The sequence below is a fragment of the Dinoponera quadriceps genome, unplaced genomic scaffold (genome assembly GCF_001313825.1).
Source record: "Dinoponera quadriceps isolate SergipeBrazil2010 unplaced genomic scaffold, ASM131382v1 scaffold2662, whole genome shotgun sequence".
Taxonomy (NCBI): domain Eukaryota; kingdom Metazoa; phylum Arthropoda; class Insecta; order Hymenoptera; family Formicidae; genus Dinoponera; species Dinoponera quadriceps.
The window spans coordinates 182,265-198,733 of NW_014556703.1; the positions used below are offsets into that span (position 1 = coordinate 182,265).

At 46.5% G+C, this 16,469-nt stretch overlaps 1 protein-coding gene across 10 annotated transcripts in view; it reads left to right on the forward strand.

Moving 5' to 3' along the window:
- The first annotated feature begins 213 nt into the window (after positions 1-213).
- The window catches only part of LOC106748020 (colorectal mutant cancer protein), a 35,977-nt gene continuing 19,721 nt past the window's right edge, over positions 214-16,469 (forward strand). For 3 of the 10 annotated variants that reach the window (XM_014626159.1, XM_014626165.1, XM_014626167.1), the window contains exons 1-5: positions 226-276; positions 836-1,034; positions 1,890-2,072; positions 10,467-10,696; positions 11,077-11,213. In XM_014626159.1, the coding sequence (XP_014481645.1) occupies positions 1,963-2,072; positions 10,467-10,696; positions 11,077-11,213 (477 nt within the window). In that variant the 5' untranslated portion in view covers positions 226-276; positions 836-1,034; positions 1,890-1,962. The other 7 variants (XM_014626163.1, XM_014626164.1, XM_014626160.1 and 4 more) reach the window with 6 other exon arrangements.

The following is a 16,469-nucleotide window of genomic DNA, read 5'->3' on the forward strand; positions in this document are numbered from 1 at the left end:
ACAGTTGCAAAATAAGCGTTCTACCGAATACAGAAAGCCATTGTTCGAGTTGCGCAATAGATCATGTACCGACTGTTGTGCGTTCTCGATCGCGCTCACACACTTATCTGCTTCCGTTAATGAACCCCAATCAACTAACGCGACCACGAGGCGCGAGATGGCGGTGCGCTCGCCCGGTCGGGGTTTTTCGACCGCGGCCGGCTCAATCGATAGTTTTTATCAGTGCGGTAGGCGAGCAGGGTGAGAGTCTCGCTTGGGTCCGGTTTTGAGGTTAGGGTTAGTGACTCGGTGACACTCGGCGGCGACAGTGAGAGTTTTTGTGCGTGCGTGTCTCTTCAGCTCTCCCGAGAACGCGTATTGTTTTCTCTCTCTCTCTCTCTCTCGCTCGCGTGTTTTTTCTCACCTACACGGTGACACGATAATCGGCCGACGACGGAGGTGAGAGTTCGTCCTCGCGTCTCCTCGCGGTCGTTGTCGCTTGCACACGAGAGATAGAGAGAGAGAGAGTAGGGGGGGGAGGATCTCTGTTTATATCGTGCGCTATAACGATATAACGGATAGTGAGAGAGAGGGAGAGAGTAGCACGGCGGGTGGCATCCGCGCCGCGCGCGTGTCTAAAAATAGCGACGGCGAATCTTACGGCGCGCGTTGAGGCGGATTCCGCCGTGGAGGTTGAGGAAAGGGCGACGGGCGGGAGGGGTGGGAGGGAAAGCGCCAACGGAATCCTGAGAAACGGGAGAACGCGCCGATGACACGAGGCCGGGTCGCGTGACGCGCGAACGTGCGACGGCAGCCCAGCGCTGTTCTTTCGGTTACCTTTCTTCCCGATCTCCAGGGACGATGAATAACGTGCCATGAGTCCGGAACGCGCCTCTCGGCGCCGGCCGACGCGTCCATCGTCGACGCGAATCCCGCACTCCTCGTGCGGCCACGCCGCCGTTTCCGATTGAGAGCGATTCCCCGAGTTCGCGCGATCGTCGTCTCTCCGGCTATCCACTTTCTCGCTCGTACCGGGTCAACCCAAGTATCGTGAGGTGAGTATGGTGTGTGTGTGTTATGCAATTATGATTTATATTTGGTTATATATTCGCATATATATATATATATACCCATTATATAATTTATATAATTCTCTCTTTTTTGTGTGTATAATTTGCTTTTATATCGACGCTCGTGTACTAAAGCGACTTATTTTTCTCGTCAATAAATAAATATTATATATACACGTATATACATTTATATCAATAATAATTTATATAAATTTATTACAAACTTGTGATTTCACCTAGCTATTTATTTTTTAATATTTATATCTGACTATTTATTTATTTATATCATTTTTGCGCGACAATATTTTGATTCCAATTTATATAATTGAAACCGGATAATCCGTGCGATGCTCGCTGAACCCATCATCGAAAGATAATCATGATGTCTGGTTCGCTTCGAGATCAGTCGCAATATTTAATTGTTTGATTTGATTTTGATCCTGATGTTTAATTTAGATAATAGTTTCGGGGATCATTTTCTACACGGCGGGAAGCGGCTAATTTCCTCCGCGCACATCTGAAGACTTCTCGTCTTGCGTGCGACACGCGGCGGCCGAAAGGCAACGTCTCTCTCTCTCTCTCTCTCTCTGGATTGCGAGATTGAAATTCGATTAACATGCGACATGAGGAAGGGAGGGGGGCGATTATCGTCAATAGAATATTATCACCGCTGTAGTCCTATTTGGTACAACGTGTGATTACGATCGTTATCTTTACGTGTCGTTGCGTGTCGCAGCTTTTCCTCTTTTACCATATATATTACACACCTGTATGACACATCATACCTGCGCAACGACGACGACGAGATAACTACAACGACATAATCATTGCTGGTTGCAGAGAACAGGTCTGGTTGGGATCGTTCGTTGCGGACGACGATGGCTGGGCGCGTGCTCCAGATGTGAGAGGAAAGATGTCACAGACCGCGGATGCCGAAAGCGAGACGGGCTCCATTTGCGACGAGGAACGTGTCCGGAGGCTTTTTCAAGCATGCGACGGCGACGGCGATGGATACATCGATAGGTGAGCGAAACATATCTCTCTCTCTCTCTCTCTCCCCCCCCCCCNCTCTCCTCTTTCTCGCGAGAATTAATATCGCGAGAATATTTGCAAATTGTCAAGCGACCGTTCGCGTTTCGTGGAATGTCTAATTTGATTTCTCACGCCCCCAATGGAGTTACGAAATCTGGAAATGTACGTCGTTTTTGCGACAGACATTTAAATTAGATCTCATCGAGAGACATACAGAAAGAGAGAGAGAGAGAAGATGGAAGGGAGGGAAGACAGCGAGAAGAGAATGTTCTCTGTTTTTACCATAGACATAGTAAGAATAGACCGAGCACGAGACGCGAGAACTGAAGATTAAATAGAAAGAAACGGACAATAGGTGTCGTGTAGCTTTCTCTCTCTTTAATAAGGAAAGAGTGGGCAGACAGCTGAATACTCGATCGTTCACATACCAGAAAAAGTTATATAGTGATGAGAAAATTAGTGGTTACTCACACAACGCGGATTTCTTCTTCTTCTTTTTTCCCTCGTCGTCGTTGTCGTTCAATCTTGCGGACAGCGATATCCATCGACGACCCGCTCTTACCACGGCTGAGATCCGAAACGAAATGTCTCTTCAGGGTTCGGATTCTACCACGGGCGATCACTGTCGCCGACTGTTTTAACGTCGTTAACAAGTCACGCGCCGAGCGTTTCGATACATTAGATGTACAAATTAATTCTCGGCCTTAATATTAAATCAATCGTTACGTTTATTTAAGCAGAAAGTTTTTATCGCCAACTTTAGGAGATTACTTTGTCGATTAAAGTATATTCTGAGTTTGTATAAATAAACGTTAGTTTTTCATTTAAAAAGGCCGATAATTAATTTGTACAAATCTCTGACCCCGCGAACGGACGACGCTGAGATCGGGGAACGGCAACGTGATTTATAATCGACCGCTACCCCCCCCCTCCTCGCCCGCGAAATAATAATTGCCTCTACGTCGTTAATTATCGCGCGGGGTTCGGTGGCAACGGCAGACAGAGCGGGAAGAGGGCAGGGAATATAACATCGATTCGTTAACGAGCGATAATTTATCGCGCGGCGAATGCATCGCTGTGTTTTATAACGATCAATGCGGCTCGCCCCGGGAGCGACTTCTCGTACGTTAATGCTCCGTCCTTCCCTTCGCTTTGATTTTTTCTCCCTTTTGTCTTTTTCCACCTTTCATCCCTGCAAACCACACACGCAATGCGCACGAGGGAAGAGGAAAGACAGAGAGGAAGAGAGAGAGAGAGAGAGAGAGAGGGGCACTCGCGCGCACCCAATCCGTGTATAAATGCGTTTTTAAGTGAGATTCGCCGGATTATAAGAAGATTGGGATGAGGAAGCGACGGAACAGAAAGAGGAGGAGGGGTAGCAAGAGCTCGCGTTCTACAAATAAATTAAGAGAGTAAACCCGATAGAGCCGGCGAGAAGCAGAGAGAGAGAGGGATGAAACAATATTCCCCGACTCGTTGGCATTCATTACGGCACGCTTTCGTAACCTTGTTACTCTCGCCCGCCTCCAGAACTACCGGTCTGCACATTTTTGGCCTCGTGCACGTGACACGTGAAGTCTCATCAGTCTCTATTGCCGAATGCCCGCAACGATTACAGGATCGTAAATGTTGCCTGAAATATTTTTTTTCTAAAACGCATTGTTTATGAAATATTATTCGACCGTTTCCAGATTTTTGGGACATCCTGCATGAGAAGATTATTATACTGCCATTTTCTTTTTTTTTTTTACTCAAAGATAAGGGCTTAACTTACAGAATATGTTACTGACTTCACCCACAACATTTCTGCGTGGAGTTTGAATCGAAAACGATGAAACAGCTGAGGCCCTTTCCTCGTGAGTCCCAATTAGACCCCGAGAAATTCTCCATGTGGGTCATATCTCACTTCTCGCTCGAAACTCTAATCTTTTTTGCTCCGGATCGCTGTTTGTAGAAGTCAATGTCCCAATTTTCCGGGACACAATTCTCGTCTCGCAAAAAGGGGAAAGAGAGTGAGAGAGAGATTGTGTGTTTCCCAACATGAATAGACAAGAGATGGGCGAAAGTGTGGTAGAAATAGTGTAGTAGTAGTCGTCACGAGACACTAGGAGGGGTCGATTCCGTCGTCAATGCAAACCCTCGACGATACGCCGGGGGTTGGGCCCGAGGCGCGGAGGGATACGACTGCTGCCGCCCGTTTTATGGCAAGTGAGTCACACACCACCGTGCGATCAGCTTCTTCTCGTCTCCTTTCCTCCTTTTCCTTGTTTCGGTTACACGACTGCTCGTCCGACCGCGCGCGCCGAGACTCGTTTATCGGCATTTCTCTCCCTACCCACCCACCGCTCCCTTTATCCCCTTTATTCTTCCTATCTCTGTTCTCCCCCGCGGCCGACTCTCTTCTGTCGCGTAAAATACAGTCGGTTCGAAACAGCCTGTGCACCTTCCCCCGTTGCCATCCGATGCTGCCACTGCTGTTGTTATAATGCAACAGATTTCCGTGAACGAAAGCGTGCGTCGTAAATGTAAAATTTCAGTGGCCGATGCGCCGGAAAGAACGCGGACGGAATAAAGAAACGAGCACGGTCGCCGCTTAATCTCGGGATCCTGGGATTTTGTACCCGCGCACTTCCAGAGAGTTCCTATACTGTGCAAGCAGAACGGATAAAACTGAGTAGAAAAGTCACGTATCATTTTGTAGACAAAATTCATAAGCGTTTAAATATGAATGGTCAATAGTTCAAACATTTAATAAAGTAAAAAAAAAAAAAGCAGAGAAACTATGAAATCTTATTTAATTTAAGGTTTTATCATTAGCTTGAATATACTCTACTTTAAAGTTTAAAGTAGAGTATATATAAAGTTAAATGTTTATAACTTTTGACAGAAGCACTTTTCAAAGAAATGTTCCAGATAAAGCTTACTTGCGTTTTCCCGTAGAATCCAAATATGTAAATATTTTACAGAAGGTTCCATTTGAAATTACGAAGTTTCCTCCCGCCTCCCTTCGGGAGGGAGCGGAGAAGAATTTTCGTTTACATAGTTAGAAAGACTGTTCGAATACATGAAACTTTCTCACGAACAACTTTCTGATACGGCAAATAATTTCCGAGGTTTTGGGTTATAACACTTTATGTGAGCCATCCTCTATAAAAAGTGCTCAAACCGTTATAAAACTTACCGCATAGGACATCTAATATACTTACATTGTAATTCGACTAAAGGGAAACAATCCCGTTTTCTTTCCCTTTTGTGAATCGTGCGCTCTGCGCACCGTCGATCGAAATCTCGAGATCTTCGCGCGGGCGAACGGCCCCATTTTGCGGCGTTTCGCCGAAACCATCCCATTCCGGCTTTTTACACAGCCAGACCCGCACTCGTAATTTCGTTACGCGCACCCGCGCGCTCTTGTACTCTCGTTTATTTCGCCTCGCTTCGGCTCACCCGCGATAAATCTCGAAATCGTCCCGACCAGTTATCGTTATTTACGCCTCTCTCCTTCCGGCCGTACCGACCGGGGAGGATGCGCGCACCCGCGATGGGAAATTTTCGGTGCGATCGACATCCTCCGCGTCCTCATCTTCGTGGTTGAAATTTTGGTTTCAACTTAATCCCCACAAGTTTTATTTTATTTTCAATTATATATTAATTTTATTTTTCATAAAGTAAAGTTACATAAAGTTATAAATAAAGTTCTTATATACAAGGCTGTTGGTTGTTTTTTATGTTTCCTGATATCAGTGTTTGCCGATATCTAAATAAAATTATCTAAATAATCATCCAGATGAATAAATAGATCATCTTTATCTAGGTGGAAGGAGTACAAAATATATTCATCTTTATCGGAGATAAACGGTAGGACAAGAGCTTGTATTAGGAATTTCAGTTTTAATTTTAAGCGCTTTTTAAACGGAGCAGACCTTCGCGTTAAACGAATTATTTTCGGAGCCAATGCCACTGGCTGTTACAACTTTGATAGATCCCCGGCGGTTGATATCACAGTTGCCGGCGTCAAGGTTTCGCGTCGTCTGCGTCCCACGAATTATTAATATCAGTCGGATTCCAAAATTAACTGCATTATCGGTGATCGCGCGAAGCGTTGAAATTGATGGCTAGCCGCCTTTATGTATGTGTGCGTTTCTTCCTCCCTCTCTCTGCTGTAAGATACTTTTAGCTGTGTATATGCTAATATTATTATATTCACATTTCACATCTCAGAACATTTAGTTATAAATAAAGTTCCTTTATACTTGGCTTTCTTTAGTTCCGTTCCATTTTTTATCAAATAAGGAACTAGACCAATCAATTCTTACCTCGTATGAAGTTTGAGGTGTCGAGGGACTCCTAAGTATCAGTATCGTCACAGTAGGTTTTTATTAGTCTATTATAGATCATTTAAATAGGCGCAAATTATCCTTAAGAGTGTCAAATTAGTCTAAAGATTTCGATTTTTCACGACTTTTGCGAGAAACTGTAGAGCGCGGCTGTCGGCGAGGTATAACGGATGCTATGAGAATTCATGGCGGCTAATTAGGAGAGAAAATGAAGCGCTCGCGAGCGAGCCTCGACCAAGCCTCTTTTCCTCCGTATTGATTCGTGAAATCTCCGCCGAGCTTTCGTCGTAGATTTTAATTCGCGATAGTAACAGCAGCAAACACCTAACTTAGCTTTATGTCTCAGTGCGGATATTGACGGCGCGAAATGCATCACGCGGCAAGATGCGCTATGGATAAAACGAGAAAAATGGCGAACTCTGCATGTGAAAATTATTCCATCGCCGGAAACGCCCGCAACTCAGAACGAAAAGGAGTAGAGAGAGAGAGAAAGAGAGAGACAAAACGCGTTCTCTGCTTTCCCTTCTCCTGAATCTTTCTTTCCTTTTTTTCGTCCTTTCATTTTTTCCCAAACACAGTCCCGAATTCTTCTGTTCCTTCCACCGGCGTGGCGCCTCTCTCTCTCTCTCTCTCTCTCTCTTGCTGATTGAAAATAAAAGCAGGAGAATTCACCGGATCGAAAAGCGGAAAGGGTCGTAACGAGATCAGCGCATTACAGGTCATAGCAACGGGAATTGAGTTTTAATCCAATCGCGCGCCACGGCCGATATCGATGTGCTATTCCGTGTTATTCCCTCGGAATTTCCCTCAAAGTCCTCGGAGAAAGGTCCTCTCCTCCCGATATCTTCGAATGTACTCCATTAATAATTTCGATCCGTGTGTCGCGTGCGTAATTATTATCCAATAAGCAAGAAACATTTTGTCAATCTTTTGAAATATTGATTTCGTATCACGGTAATGTTATGGTGATATATCACAATAATATTAGCGTAATAATTTTATCACGGCGCGATACTTCAGTTTCTCCATTGTTGACAAACTGCCCCACAAAAGGCTGTCAGAAACGAACTAATCGCTAGAATGGTATGAAACTTAGCTCTTTGTGTTTCTTTCAGTGCCATCTATCGGGCGAGCATTAAAATTTCACTGGACTCTCGCTCTTTCTCGGTCACATCGGAAACTTTTCAATCTACTCTCGTATATGTAAAAATGTCTCACAAGATGCATACAATTTCTCTTCTGTCGCGACTACTGACCGCTTTTTCTTGCTCTAACTTACCTATAAAAGGTTCTTTTGCGGTACGGAAAGGGCAAACCGCAGCATGCTCGCGAGAAAAAGAGGACGCAAGGTGCGTGTGCGTGCATATTTGAAAGAAACTCGCACGTCGAGTGTAAAACCGCGTATGCGCCGCGAACGGGACGACAAGTGACATGCGCCCCGTTGGATTAAGTTGCGCGTGTTTTTCAGATCGGTGGCAGCGCGGGAACGCGTCCCTTTTCTCCCGTGCTTCTTTCATTTCACTTTTCCAACCGCGAGGTATTCGTCATGAACCCACCAGAATCTAAACTGACTAAAGCCAGTCGTGAGCGAGAAAGAAGCCACCTTGCATCGTCATGTTCGATCAAGGCTTTCGCGCAACCGTCAATATTGGGTGTACAGGTGGAGTTTTCGTCTATTCTCCAGGCAATGGAGAATTCAGTTGCATCGACAGAATTGTTTCTTTTTCCGCACAAGAGTGACCCTTCGGGTGACAGGAGAGGACAGGAGAGGCCAGAGAGTACACGGATCTCTGTCTTTCATCGCGAAACAATGCCGCCGCCGGTTTAGGGACGGGATTCAAGCGTTGCGCGCGCGCGCGAATCGAACGTCATGCATTAATTATCTGCCTCCGCCGGCTCCGCGCCGTCCGGCTCGCACACCGCGATGTCTATCGCGCGCGATATTAATGGATTACGTAACGCGTCGTCGTCTGCTTCCGCTGTCGGAACGGACGGACGGATCGACGCCATCGCTGTTCCGCCAAATGGGCGAAAAGCTCGAACGTCGGAAGCTCGATTGGATGCTCGCCGGCCGTTGCACTCGAGTTGCATCGCGCGAGCGAGCCGTGACGCAACCTCAATTACATCGCGAGATACGGCCGCGCGCGATTATACTCGGCGAACCTCGTCGATGACGGTGACGTATCGCCGATTTCTCGTCGATCGATTCTCTGATAAGTCCGTCGCGTACGGTGTCCCACACTTGTTCATCCCCCCTCAGGTACGTACAAGTATTTTAAAGTTGTTCTGTATCTTTCAGTAATCACGGGTAAAATCGTTTCGAATAAGTTTGTTTCAATAATAAGTTTTTAAATATACTTTTTAACCCTTTGCACTCCGCTGTCGCCGTAGCGGCGACATGGTTGTTTTGCTGCCTCGGCACTTTAAGAAATTTTAAGTCCTAAAATTTATGTTTTTCTTTTATAATATAAGTTAGAATATGTTTTGTTATAAAATAGCTAAGAAATAAAAATTTTGTTTTATTGAAACGACTCTATTTTTCTTCTACATCATAGGTATGTACTTGGAACTAATAGCCTCTATGCATTACTAGGCTGGAGTGCAAAGGGTTAACTAAGTTCTTTTTTTTTTTTTGCAAAGGCGAAACAACGACGGAGCGCGTGCACTCGATTCCGTTTTTACTCTTTTTTTTTTTAAAGTTCGGTGATTTACGCAAACACGCGCAATATTCCCCACGACGGTTCGCGATTTTTGCCCGTGGCCGTCCAGACATGCGTGCGCACCACGTCCGTTTTCGCCACCAGAGTCGACGGCGAGGTCGCGTCTATCTATCCATCCACCCATTTCTCTCCGTCGCTTGCTCTCTCTCTCTCTCTCTCGTTTAACGATTTTCCGGGCATCTCTACCGGATGGCAGCGGAGACGGCTGTAACTGCTGAATCTTTAATTCTGTCCTGTCGACCTAGCCCGCCCGACCGCGCGAGCACACACCGGCGGCGGCACCGACGGTGTCCTACGCGCGCGATTCTCAACCGCATTCGCTGACACGAATCGCTGGCACGTCGCGGCACCACCGATAATCAAGAGTGACGGGCCCGGCTTGGCTCTTTCCAGTCGGTTAGACAATTATTTGAGCATCATAATGGACGAAAAGCGACGAGGCGACCGTACGGATGATGTGACAAGCGCTCCTAGCCGTCCCTTCTAATTAAATGAATCTCGACGGTATCGTTAAAATGAAAGGATCGAAGGAGGGGGTGGGCGCCTTAGCAGAGTCGATCCTGTTGTGCGCGTCCGTTTTCTGTATATCCCTGTCTCGGGGTTCGCGAGAGTTCGCGTGATCATCTCTATAATGGATTATTAACCCGGGAATAGTCTCACCTAGGGTCATTTCATACCCCAGCGGTCAGAAGATGAAGCTCACGTCGCAGTGGATTTTTTTTTACTGGTCGGGAACCGATATGTATCTTTTATTTGGATATTCAGAGACCCAACAAGAATAGGCTGTGACCCGTCCTATTCACAGTATAAGCTTAGTAAAAACACGTTGAGGTATAAAACGACCCCAAGTGATTGATGGGACGAATCGTTCGTCGATCTGCCGGTTTCGATTCTTTCTTCCATTTTCAACTGTTTCGTGCCCTCGTCTTCCGCAAGCGGCCTGTCCAACGGCGATGAATTATTCACACCATGAATTATTCATTGAAAGAGTATTCCAAGTCTTTTCGTAATACACATTTACCGTTTATTATGCTATACTACCGGCGGTAACGGCGGGTCTATTATGCGATTCGCGTTAAGTAGTCGAAACTCTCCGGCCAGTACCGTCCATAATTGGAACGTGCGAATGCGGAAAATCGACCGATCATACCTGCCGAGGAAGAAATAGATAAATGACATAAATGAATAGAATTCCTTATAGAGCAAAGGAGAGGAGAGATTCCACACCTCTGGCAAGTAACTTGATTGTTCGTCCACGCATCACGAGGAGGAGCATTCGTTCATTCCTTGTGCTCTTTTAACGGCGCCTCCCGTCTCTCTGGAACTTTCAGCCAGGATCTATTGACGGTATGCCGGGAATTGAACCTCGAGAATTCGGTGGAGGAATTGATGAGGGAATTGGGTGCGGACGAGCACGGTCGCATTTCCTATCAGGAGTTCCTCAGGCGGCGTCTCGCGCTGCGGCCGGAAATCGAGGCGCTCAGAGCCGGCAAACGACGCGGCAGTCCCCATCACACCCACACGCCGGAATACCTGCCGACGAGCAGCGACAACAGTCTCGGTGAGTGAGCCCGCGGTTACGCATATTTACCGCCGCGAGGTTTCGCCTTCCGTTCGACCGTATCTCTCTTCTTCGCATTGGTTGAAAAGACGCGTCTCTCAATGTCGTCGCGACGGAACGTGCGCGAGACACCCTGTACTAGTGTGGCGTTCAAGGGTTAAATTAACGATGGTATTAAGCGCGATAATTCTTATATGGCCCTTTTTTTCTTAATATATAGCGAACATATCAATATATATGGTTTGAACATCAAAAGGATTTATATATACACATCACTCGCGCCGTGCCGGTTCAACCAGAAATCTCGTCGGTGCGACCTTGTATTTGCACACACATTTTTCCGCGTTAGACGAGCGTCGTGCGCGCGATTTCTATTTCAGGAACGGTGTCGGGACGGCACGAGAGCTGGGAATTCGACAGCGGTGCGCGTGATTTGTCGCCGGAGCCCCACAGCCTGCAGAAGCTAGTGGAGGCCGCCGCCGGCGGCACGGGAAATATGCTGGACCTCGCGAATAAGGTGAGTCGGGATCATTTATCTGCGACGGGACGATATTTGTACCCCTGCCAATCGATCGAGGATGCAAATACGCATGTTCTCTCTTTCTCGCATTGTTTCATTCACATCGCTAAATTATAGTCACATGCTTCGTGCGCGAGTCTTGATCTCGCGTGATCGCGCGACGAACGTTCGGCGGAACGTCGATCAGTCGGTTACCGTTATGAACTCTGGATGGTACCCGTCGTGTACCCATCCGTATTTGCGTGTCTGTTCGTGCGAAGAGACCCGTGGGACGCAAGCTTGTCGTCCAACTCAGACGATAACTACGTAAGGTTCGTTTGCGCAATGCGAAATGAATCGGTGGAAAAGGACGCGTCTCGACAAGGCTAGATAGAGAGAGTCCCATTGAGTACAACGTGTTACAGTGCTGAGTAAATTTGAATAATCACGATATTGAAGTGAGGCTTGAGGAAGAGTGCAAGCTACATAGAGGAAACAACTCGATTCGTGCGACTGAATTCACGTTGGAAATTACGCTGAATAGCAGACGAAAATTCGATTGCAGAAGTAGAAAGATTCCTGAGGAAAGTTTTTACTCAGTTCATTGCTGTCAGTTGTATCAACCGAGTTGTCAAGGGAGTGTCACAGTCGAACTTGATAAAGCGTCGATAACAATGTATACAAAGTTCTAAAATGAAATGCAAAGAGATTAAAAATAAGGAAAGAAATTGCTTCTAATACAAATAACGTTACGCTGGAAAAACAAATTAGATTAATTACAAGCACGTATATTGGTGATGCGTTACACTGCGGTTCAGCGTGAATTTGGGCCCCGGGAGAGACATACCCGATCGACATGTTAATCAAGAAAGTAATCTCCAGCAACGTCTACACATTTTTGCCATCTTTCCGGGTAGATGACGAATCCCATCTCTGTAAAAGGACGCCGGTTTAGAGTCAATAAATACTATAATACATTTTTCGACCTCTTCGAACGTTTTGAGGTGGGAATCTGTTAAATAGTGTTGGAGGAACCGGAAATCTGACGGGACTAAATCTGGTAAATAAGCTGGATGTGGCAAAATTTCCCAACCCAACGAATCAAGCGTGTCCTTGGTTATCGCGTAGCAGAATGATCTGCCTAGGCCCGTTGTCTGTAAAAGTCACTTTTTACACGTGCTAGAAGACACAGTACTTTCCCCTAATGCCTCACAAATCATTTCGAGAGATCGCCACACAACCCCGTAAAAGCGTCTCGTTTTAGAGTTACGGTGAAATTTCCATAGAAATGGAATAGACAAGTCGGCCAGACGGCGCTCGCGCGCACGTTGGTTAAACGTAACGCAGCGGCGCGTTAATTCCCTTCGTTACTTCCGCGAAAATTGCCAAGCGGGTTACTCGCAAGAAGAGAGAGGGGCGGGCGACGCGATGCGCAATCAAGACCTTGACTGAGCATTCGCGTGCAAAATTAATAATCCTCGCGATACGTCCGTCCACGTTATAAAATTAGTATAGCATATTGGATCGGCCAAAATTTGGAATTTTAAAACTCTGACTTCAGATTCATAATCAGCGACCCAAACGATACTTTAGATACCGCATTTCGAAAAATTCCATCGAGAAATAAAATATATGGCTCAAAGGGTTAAATCATTCAGAATCTTAGTCCCCGATATATCGAATTAACGTGTGGAACCGTTTAGAATTATAAAGAGTCTCGAGCGCCTTCTCGCTCCGGGACTATCGGTGTTACGCGAGCTTTCAAATTGTTGCGCAACAAATTACGGGAAATAGGAAGTGAGAGACGGTAGGTCCGCAAAACGGTTGACGCGGTGAAGTCAGGGTAGAGATTCGGAGCGTTGACTGTCGAGGAGCGCGCGCTTCGAGTAATGGTTACAGCCGCGCGGTGATTTCGCGCGCATCGTCCAGGAATTCAGTTAATATTCCTTAATTGTAACGAAGCGCTCGTAAAAGAGGAGAGAGCGAGATGATGGCGCCGAGTATCCGACAGTTCCGCGGAAAGACAGATTATTATCAGAGCGTGTAAAGAAGGATACGGTCGGCCGTAAAAATGCGAAGACCGGATAGGTGTGTGTGTGTGTGTGTGTGTGTTCTACGCGGCAAAGAGTAATCAATGCGGCCGATACTCAGTAAGATCCTGTGATCAGTGTTGCCAACTTGGTAGAATTTCTACTAGATCCAGTAGAATTGATACTCCGTCCATTGGGTAAAATTTTAATGTAGTGGTCAGTGGAATTTTGAGCAGGAAATTCGAAATTTCAGTGGGTTTTGGTGCCAATTAGTTTTTGTCCGAACAAATGACCCCAATATGATCAGCGTACGACAACTTCGCCAGTTTCTCTCTCTCCCTTTTTTCTTCTTTCTCCTCTCTTCTTCCCTCCCTCTCGAACGCGGGGGATATATCCTTACAAGGACGTTTTTCTAGGGCGTCGATCGTTATTTTCCATCATGCGCGACGCCCACACGTCCTTATTCCCGGAGATATTTACTTCCGCCCTCGTCTTTTCCTCCCCAAGAATTTCATACCTCGTCGTCGTCGCCGCCGTCGTCATCGTCGTTTCCGCGCGAGTCTCGCTATGAATTTCTCGTGATACGCTCGTGATACGCAATAAAGCCGCGTCGTGGTACGGCAAGATGGCTGTTAAATTGCGCCAACAGGTGCGAGCGTAAGAACCTGAGTGCTCCGGGTAAGAGAAAAATCTCGGGAGCGCCGCGCGCGGCGTCGGAAATTAATCGGCGTGCGGTACGAATAATAAATAAGCAAATGAAGAGATGGATATCGCGCGCAGTAAGAGCTGCGTGTTTCCGCGTGTAAAATTACGTCGCAGAAACGAGGAGTAGATTTGTCTTCTTCTGCACGACGAGACTTCTCCCGATGTTCCCACAGTGAGAGAAGAATTCGTTTAATTTTACCAAATATATTTGCCAAGATTAGTAATATCCGGTTTTCAAGCACTTCGCCCCACTGTTCGGCGGCGCCGAGACTTCCTCTTTCGATGTATGCGGAAACGAAACGCGATACCTGAATTCACGCGTGGACGCGAGCTAGCCGGGAACTCTGCGAAAAAATTACCATTGTCATTTCCATCCTTCCGACCCTCTTCTTCCCTGTCTTTTTTTCTCTACCGCCCTCTCGCGAGAGAAGCCCTACCGTCACCGATGCCACCATCGCTGCCGAGTCGCGTTAATCGAGAAATTAACGAAGTCAATTAAGATGCCGCGCCCACGTGCCGTCCCGCCCTCATAATTACACTAATACAATTGCGACAGTTTCGCCTGCACTTTTGCTCTCACCTCTTTTCTAACGCGCTCTCTCTCTCTCTCTCTTTCTCTCATCTCGCTGCAATTGCATGAAACTTCGTTTTTACGACCGAATGTTTTACTGAATATTTTACCATCTCGTTGTTTGCTTATTTATTTGTTCGAAGAAACATGTAAATAGTAAGAGCCGATGCGATTGTTGCAAATAAATTATTATTATATGGGAGGATAAAAATACCTTTGACAGTGACACTAATCGCTATATTTTCTGAACGCAGTCATTATATCCTTAAATTTAGAGCGATTACGTTGACGAATTAATCGTTATGCAATTTTATGATGTGCGTAATTTTTACTATAAATATTTATAAAGTCTCTCGTGAAAACATATCATCTAACAAAATCATCTAGATAAGTAGCGCTACTTATCTTACTTTTCATCTAGATCATTCAAATCATCTTCATCTAATCTACGACGAATTTTTTTGGATTTTCATCTCATCTTCATCTAGATGAATCTGAAATCATCTGAGAAAAACACTGAGTATCATGCACCGCGAGCGAGCAAGTAAGAGATAGACAACTGCAGCGCCGGAGAGCTTTCAGTGCAACGAGCCGGATCGGCAGCGCTCGGTGCGGCTCGGTCGTCCTCGGCTGGTGCCTCCTCGAACACCTCTTCGGGGTGTAGGAGAGAGAGAGAATCGGTGGTGTTCGCCCGTCGTTCAGTGGTCTGCTTCAGTCTGTCACCGAATGTCTTCGCGTACGCGTTGCCGCCGGGCGCCGTTACGCGCGCGTGTCCGCTCATTCTCTCCCTCGTCGCTTGCGATTTGCGAATTTGCTGCGATGTAACCGTGCGGAAAGTGAAACGACTAGTCGGTCTGCGCTGACTTACGAGAAAAGGAGACGTACGCACGCACGAACACTCCGCTGCTGCATCTCGTAAGAGCCGCTTCGCGCGATTGACTTTTCGAGATAATTTGTCATACCATTCGCGCTTCGAGGAACTTCGATCCGAGTTTCGATCGCGATTTACGATCGTGTTCATCCCCATTCCCCAGCGAGGAGGAGGAGGAAGATCCAATGGGGGTCCGAGTTTTACTCCGAAGAAACTCGCGAATGCGTCAAGTTTCCGGAACGAATTTCTGGGCCACCAGAATCGCGCATGGCATATAGTTATGTCGCAGGGGGAGAAATAGAGCGCGAGAGAAAGAAAGAGAGAGAGAGAGAGTTGACCCCGTAAGAACAATCGATGCGAAAGCAATTACGGCGCTAACGCGAATTACACTGCAGCGCACACAGCGCGACGTTATCGTCCTCCCTCCCTGTAGTTTCAGCGTGGATATACTAGGTGCGCGCATCCTCCCCCTCCATCCCTTCCCCCGCGTGTACTGCCCGCGCGCAGCACGGTTCTTTTCTTCCGTAATCGAGTAAGCTCTCTCGCGGCCCTCGTATTTTCCCCGATATACGTTCTCTCTCATTGGCTGACATTAGCTCTCATAAAGCTAACAGCTTTCCTTACAAATACCCATAAATTTGCCACCCTCCTTCCCCCTCTTCCCGTTTCGTCGTGCAGTTTCGCAATATATCGCAACACCGATATATCGCTCTCGCGCGAGGTGTTTTTTCTTCAGCACAAATTCCTCCGTGCATCCTGATTGAGCAGAAGTGAGAAACGGACGCTCTCCGAGGCGCGAGAATGCGTGAAATTCTTTCTTGTTTTTATCGCGTTGCAATTTTTCGATGCGAAGTGTCGCTTTCCGCTTCTACGTAACGTATTTCTATCAATCTTTTCACTTTTCCACAACAAAATTTTCGAATTCCCTCCTCCCAAATTGCTTTTCGACACACTATTTACAATCCTATCCAAAATCCCTTTATCGAAACGAAATTTGAAATAAAAAACCGGAACTCAAAGTGTTGTTTTTCTCTTTTTTTACACAACTCGATCATACGGAGATCTACTCCGTGTGTGTGTGTGTGTGTGTGTGTGTA